Genomic DNA, 7,062 nt, shown 5'->3' on the forward strand with positions numbered 1-7,062 from the left:
GGTTAGCTTTGCTAGCTGGCTTGCTCTGGGGATTCTGTTGACTCAGCCTTCCAAGGTTGGAATCATAAGGAGGCTGCCACACCCACCCTGCATTTATGTGTGTTCTGGGAAAATTCAACTCTGCTGAATCACTTCCTCAGATGCCCCATCTTTCCCCTTCTCCGTGCCTCACGATCCCAACTCTCAGTTATCTGGGTCTTTAGGTACCCGAAGCAGGGCGGATGACTGACTGACTGAAAGAACTCCTGGAGTCCAGTTTTTGGTTCTTTTGGGGGCTCAGTAATTCCAAATCACTATAGCAAGAAAATCCCTCTGACTGGATTTGTGACAGAGCCACCCGCTTTCTTCAGGGCACTCTTACTGGCACTTTCCACGGCTGCACTCTCTGCCACGAGTCTCCACTTTGCAGTTCAAAACAGAGGGAGGAGAGCCACTCATTTGCTTCTTTGGCCAGAAGATGCCAACACCAGCGGTCACCTCCTCCCACGTCTCCTGTGGGATCAGCTGGATCCAGGATTACTGGTCTAAAGGGGAGTTGAGAGTTAGAGACTAGGAAAGGACTGTTTGTTTACAAGACAGCTGGCTCTATTCCCATCAAAGACACAATGTATCCTGGGAGCCTAGGTCAAGCAATTTCAATCTACTTAAGAGTCAAAGTAATTTCCTTGAATTGTTGTAGTTGAAAGCCAAAAACTCTTCTGAAAGCTGTTGTTTACATCGCACAGTGAACCATAGTGATGACCCCTTTCAAGAGACTCTCACCCAACCACAAGATGTCACAGTACAGTGTTGCTAAGTAGGTCAGCACTGGCCTGTGTGCATGCGCACTCGAGCCTGGAAATGGCAATGCTGTTTCTCAGGGATATCCTGCCACCTCAGACCCCTCTCAGGTCAGCTCATGCAAACATTTCACATTTCCACGTAACAGAAGAAAGAAAGCAGTGAGGGTGCCCTCTGCCTGCCCCCCTCCCCCGCTTCTGAGTCCCTTCTGGTTGGCCAGCCCCTCCCACTCCCGAGGTTGGGTTTTCTCCCTGGAGTCACTCATCTGGCAGCTTCTCCCTCAGTTTCACACTGGGAATGAACAAGACCCTGGGGAGAAGAATCCAGGTCATGGAAGAAATAGCACAGAAGGGAATCGGGTTAATTCAGAACAGGGTGGGGGACTGGGGCACAGGCACCTCTTTTTCTGGATCTGGGTCAGTAGGAACGTCCTTATCGGCTCATCTTTGAAGTTGTAGTTGACTGTCCAGAAGATGCAGAGCTGCTGGTATTTGATGACCAGGTCCAGGACGGTCCGGAAGCCTTCGGCAGTGTCAAAATCCTCCATGCCGCTGCCCTGCTCCCAGGCGTACACGGTGAGAAGCTCCAGGGCGTACTTCGGGGGCAAGGATGCTTTGGGCTTCATTTTCCTTTCACATTGATGGGGAGAGTGGAGATGTCAGGTGACCTTGGTGAGGCAGAGGGGCCCAGTGTGTCTCATGGACTGCTTGGGTTGCAGCAGGGCAACAGGGTTGTGAAATAGAACTTGAAAGAGGGAGCCCCTGAGTCCTAGGCAGGCTTTCTAGATTCAGCAGCAGGCAGAGTGGCACACAGGGTGTCCTGTTTTTGGACAGCAATGTAACTCCTGGCTGATAGGACCCTCTGCAGGCTAGCTATGAGCCCTGTACCATGGATTGCCATGTCAGAGGAAGACTGGCTGTGGGATGGGGAGGTAGGTGGACTAGTGGGGGGTGGTGGTGCTTGAGGGAGTCATGTGACTTGCTGAAATTCAAATCAGAGCTCCCCAGTTCCCTAGGCCTCAACCACTCATGATGATTTGAGTCTCAGCCACAGCTTCCTGTTGCCTTCTGAGAGACAACATGGTGTCCATACAGCTGTACTGGTAACCTGTGGCATGCAACTTCAACTTCCATCCGTGCTTCTCAGGAGAACTTGGCTGCCACTGAATTCTTTGACCAGTGTGAGGTCAGAACAAGCCACACATTGCTCTGATGTTAGGAGGCTCTATAGGCCTGACCCAAATACACAAGTAGCGGAATGCAATTAGAAGACCCATGGCTAAACAAGCAACAGCTTCCCTACAGAGGCCCAGCCCTGAGCACGGGAGGATTTGGGGGGTTCAGGACAGTTGGCAAAGCTGGTATCCTAGCTTGCTGGTAAAACAGCAACCACATAGGCCAAAGCAGGGTCTGGCTGACCTGTTTGTACCAGTGCTTGACCAAGCGAATCAGACTCTTCAGTTTGGTGGGTCGGGATTTAATGAACTCGCGCTGTAGCTCTGTAAAACACGTGGAAAACTCTCCCCCCTTGACGCCTGATGATTTACATAATGCAATGAGATCCTTGTAGGCTTCGGGTCTGGAGGTGAAGCCAGGATGCTGCTGACCTGACATGGGAGGAGAGTGTATGTTAGTCCTATTGTATATGGTAAGTAACAGAGTAAAAAAAAAAAAAACAATCTTTTTTGAGACAGGATTTCATGTCGCCAAGGTTGGCATTGAACTTGCTATGTAGCCAAAGTTGATCTTGAATTTCTGATCCTCCTGACTCCACCTTCCGACTGCTGAGATCACAGGTGAGTACTCCCATGCCCAGTGTATGGGAGTTGAACCCAGGTTTTGGGTATGTTAGACAAACTCTCTACAGACCTCAAAACTGTGGTTTTTCAAAAAACTTTATTATTTATTCATTTATGTGGTTTTCCAAGACAGGGTTTCTCTGTGTAGCCATGGCTGTTCTGGAACTCACTTTGTAGACCAGGTTGGCCTCGAGTTCACAGAGATCCACCTGTCTCTGCTTCCTGAGTGCTGGGATTAAAGGTGTGTGCCACCAACGCCTGGCTCAAAAACTTTATTTTTATTTGTATGGATGTGAGGTGTACACACACATGCACATGTGAAAGGCTGTAGGGGTCAGAAGAAGGAACCAGGTCCCCTGGAGCTGGAGTTACAAGGTGTGAGCCACCGAACTCTAGTGCTGGGAACCAAACTTGGGTCCTCTGAAAGAGCAGCAAGCCCCCCTTAGCCAATGAACCCATCCTATATATATATTGACAAGTGCAATTTCATTCTGGGGGGAATTTCCTTTGAACCATGTATATATATTTGAATTACTGATGGGTATCCAAGATGCAGACAGTAGTGACTCCATGGTCTGGTGGGTGCTGGTAATTTCACAGTAGCACACACACCTGTGGTACCCACTAGGGTAGCCACCAGCCACTGTGGCTGATTATATTTGAGATAATTAAAAGGAAAAGAGACAAAAATTCAGCTCTTTGGTAGCTCCAGCCCCACCTCAAGCTCTCAGTGGATTCAGAACACAGGTCTAGATGTTTCTCAGTGTGGAGAAAGACCTTTCTGTCAGTTCTGAGCTTGTTCACACACTGCCGTTGCTGAGGTATCTTTAGTCCACCTCTCATTTTTGTCAATACAGTTTCACTGGGACCGAGTTGCCCCTGTTTGTGAATCTATCGCACAAGGCTGTTTTCAGATTGAAATGGCAAAGTCGAGTAGTGGGGAAACTATGGCCTCCTAGGCTGAAAACATTTGCTGTGTTGCTATACAGGTGAGTTTTCTGTCAACTTTACACAAAGCTAGGCACACCTGAGAAGAGGGAGTCTCAACCGAGGAGCTGCCTCCACCAGACTGGCCTATGGCCTCATCTGTGGGGGCTTTTTCTTCATCAATGAATGATGTGGAAGGGCCCCACCCTCTGGGGGTCCTGTGTTTTATAAGAAAGCAGGCTGAGTAAACTAGAGGGAGCAAGCCAGAGTGAGCAGTGTTCCTCCATGGCCTCTGCTTCAGTTCCTGCCTCCAGGTTCCAGTCCTGACTTTCCTCCATGACTTACACAACTGTAAGAGGAACTAAACCCTTTCCTCCCCAAGATGATTTTGTCAGTGGTTGTATTTTTTGTTTGTTTGTTTGTTTTGTGACAGGGTTTCCCTGTGTAGCTCTGACTGGCCTCGAACTCACAGAGATCCGCCTGCCTCTGCCTCCAGAGTGCTGGGATTAAAGGTATGTGCCACCACCACTCAGTTTGGCCAGTGTTTATCACAGTGACAGGAGGCAGACTAGCGCAGCCGCTATTTCAAGAGCAAACAGACAGACAAAAGTGGGCTGAAGCCCATTCTATAGACTCCTGTCTCTTTTCTGAGAGAAATCAAAACAGCTGGTTTTTGTTTGCAGTTGGGGAAGGGTGTGTCAAACCCAGGCTCCCCATGCTAGGCAAGTACTCTGCCTCTGAGCTCCAGACCCAAGCAATGGGGCTTTATCTTGGGGTGGTGACATTGAACACAGAGCCTTGTACATGCTAAGCAAATGTTTTACCCTGATTACCCCTGGGCCCCAAGAACCACTCAGGTGTAAGATACTATAGTCTTCATAATTCTAATATAGGAAATACACACACACATACACACACATATAGTGTGTGGCCTCTGTATGTGCATGGGTGTGAGAATGTGTGTGTGTGTGTGTGTGTGTGTGTGTGTGTGAGAGAGAGAGAGAGAGAGAGAGAGAGAGAGAGAGAGAGAGAGAGAGAGAACGAACACATGAAGCAGCCTAGAGTCAATCTGAGAAGTTGATTTTGATGCAGGGACCAGCCCACTGTAGGCGGCACCATTCCCTTGACTGATTAAGAGCTAGCTAAGATAAACCTATAAGTGAGGCAGCAAGCAGCATTCCCCCGTGGTTTCTGCTTCAAGTTCCTTCCTTGAGTTTCTGCCCTGACTTCCCTCCGTGATGGCCCTCCATGATGGACTGAGATCTGGACATGTAAGCCAAACAAACCCTTTTTCCTCTAAGTTGCTTTGGGAATGTGGGTGCACGTGCCTGTCTGTGCATACCCATGAGAGGCCAAAGGAGGATGCTGGCTGTCTTGATGCATCATCCTTCACCTTATCCCACTGTGACAGGGTCTCCCCCTGAACTTCAATCTGATTCAGCTAGACCCTTTCTCCACCCGCACCCCCTCCACAGGCAGTACTGGGGTGACCAGTGTGCCTCCAATAGAGCCTGGCTTTTTATACAGGTGCTGGGGATAAAACTCAGGTTCCCATGACTGAATGGCAAACACTCTTACCTTGGAGCCACCTCCCCAGCCTACTTTGAGATCTTTCATTTGTCCATATATTTCTGTATCTCTCACCTGTGAATGGGCTTTCTGAGGAGGAGTTTTCTTCCCCCAATTTCCTGTCTCTTACCTCACAAATCCCCCCACATTCTGTTCTTTAGTTCCCTTCTCCACAGAGGAAATGAAGGGATGTTATCTATGATCTGTTTGTAACTGTATGTGCCATCCCTCACACGCTGTGGAGAACAGAGCCAGCAGCTCCTTGAGGCTGCCTGGACTGCTTACATGAGAGTGGAATTGCATGTAGGTGTCGGGGGCCTGGGCAAGAACTGGGAGAGAATTACCCAACCCTCTCTGGCTTTTCCTCCACGTTTTCCAGAATCTTCTCAGGAGCTAGGGTTTGTGGACTCCTACCTAGTGCATCATAGGCAGGCAGGACATCAAAGTCGACACTTTCGTTGAGAATCCTGGATTTCAAGGTGAAGCTCAGTACCCTGGGGGCCTTCCAATTTGAAGGCTCAAACTCCACCTCCAGCTCCTGGGTCTTTCGGAAGACTTCTAATTGCCTCTGGATTTCCTGGACGAACAATGCACGCTCCTCTATTTGGGAGTTGTAACTCTTCAGTGAGCTGAGAAACACTACAATATCAGCATCTGATCCATTCTTCAGAGCCGTGCCTTTGGCAGTGGATCCTCCCTAGGAGGAAAGAGAAGGTGAGATTCTGCCTGCCCTCACCCTTGTCTCCCTGGCTCCCAAGAGCTGGCACAGAGACAGGCGGGCGCTCACCTTGATGGCCTTCAGCACTTTGGTGCTTGAGTCCTTGAAGCAGTTGTTTTTGAGGAATTCACAGACGATGTTAACAGCTTTTTTGATCTGCTCCAAGAACTTTTCATTGGGCTGGAGGAAGTCTTTGATGAACGTGTCCAGTAAATGGCTTGGGGTGATGAAGAGTGATGTGGGCTGGGGAGGAGAGAGATTTGGTGGGCTCTTCCCAGAAGCCACCCCAAAACTCACCTCTCTCCTCCTGCTAGCCTGTTCCAACAGTGGTCAAAGACCTTTCTGTCTTACACAGATATACTCTAAAAATGTTCCTGAGATTCTGGGCAATCCTTACCTCCCGTGGCCCACCCCCTCTCCAAGCAGAAACTCTCCTGGTTCCTCATGGGCTACTTGGGAGAGACCTAGATCCTTCTGAAGGGGTTGTAGGATGCCGACATGGGAGGCACCCTCGGACAGCATGAAGAAATCCCCAAAGACCTTCCAAGAGGCAGGTGTAAGGGTCAAACTTGGAAAAGTAGATGTGAGCTCAGACACAGGGAGGAGGGCCTGGAGGGTGTTGGACTAATGGCTTTGAAGCTGGATAAGGAACTAGGGTACTTGGGCAGGGTCAAGGAGCTTGAAAAGGGAACGAGGCCTCAAGGGTCTCCATCCAGGCTCTGAGAGACTGCATTTGGATTGCCCGCTGCTGTAACGATAAGGTTATAGATTTAGGGGGCACTTTTTAAACAGTGGGGAGGGAGGAAGAAGACAAGTCTAAGCGGATAAGTTTCCTGGGGAGCATTGGCAGAGAGCAGTGCAGCCGTCTGGGAACAAGAGAGGGGGCTTAGCTTTGCAGGCTAGCTGATCTTGGTCGGACACCCCTAGATGTTGTGACCCTTGCACCCCCTTGACAGTGGCAGCATACTCAATCCTTCTGCTCCTACAGCTCAGATGGTGTACAGGGTGGGCATGCGCACACGAGTGTACATGTGTCATGTTCATGTGTGAGTGTGTATCATATACAAGTATACACACGGAATGCACACACATGAGAGGCTATAGATGAATATACAAGAATACGAGTGTTTGCATGTGTGAGTATGCACATTATGTACACACATGAGTGCATGCAAACGTGAGTGTGTGCAGTTGTGAGTGCTGACGTATGTTCACAAGTGTCAGCATTGTGCAGCACCTGTGAGAGTGTGAGGTTCCAGGTGCAAAGGTG

The 7,062-nt window shown here is 49.4% G+C and overlaps 1 protein-coding gene across 1 annotated transcript in view; it reads right to left on the reverse strand.

The window, feature by feature from the left end:
• Oas2 (2'-5'-oligoadenylate synthetase 2) overlaps positions 1-7,062 on the reverse strand; it is a 33,014-nt gene that overhangs the window by 2,059 nt on the left and 23,893 nt on the right. Inside the window, exons 5-10 of the mRNA XM_026778393.1 lie at positions 6,190-6,332; positions 5,862-6,117; positions 5,489-5,771; positions 2,199-2,386; positions 1,179-1,417; positions 362-524 (exon numbers count right to left, since the gene is read on the reverse strand). Of these exons, the coding sequence (XP_026634194.1) occupies positions 362-524; positions 1,179-1,417; positions 2,199-2,386; positions 5,489-5,771; positions 5,862-6,117; positions 6,190-6,332 (1,272 nt within the window). The remainder of the gene's footprint in view (positions 1-361; positions 525-1,178; positions 1,418-2,198; positions 2,387-5,488; positions 5,772-5,861; positions 6,118-6,189; positions 6,333-7,062) is intronic.

This window comes from Microtus ochrogaster, unplaced genomic scaffold (assembly GCF_000317375.1).
Source record: "Microtus ochrogaster isolate Prairie Vole_2 unplaced genomic scaffold, MicOch1.0 UNK132, whole genome shotgun sequence".
In the NCBI taxonomy this organism is placed as follows: Eukaryota; Metazoa; Chordata; class Mammalia; order Rodentia; family Cricetidae; genus Microtus; species Microtus ochrogaster.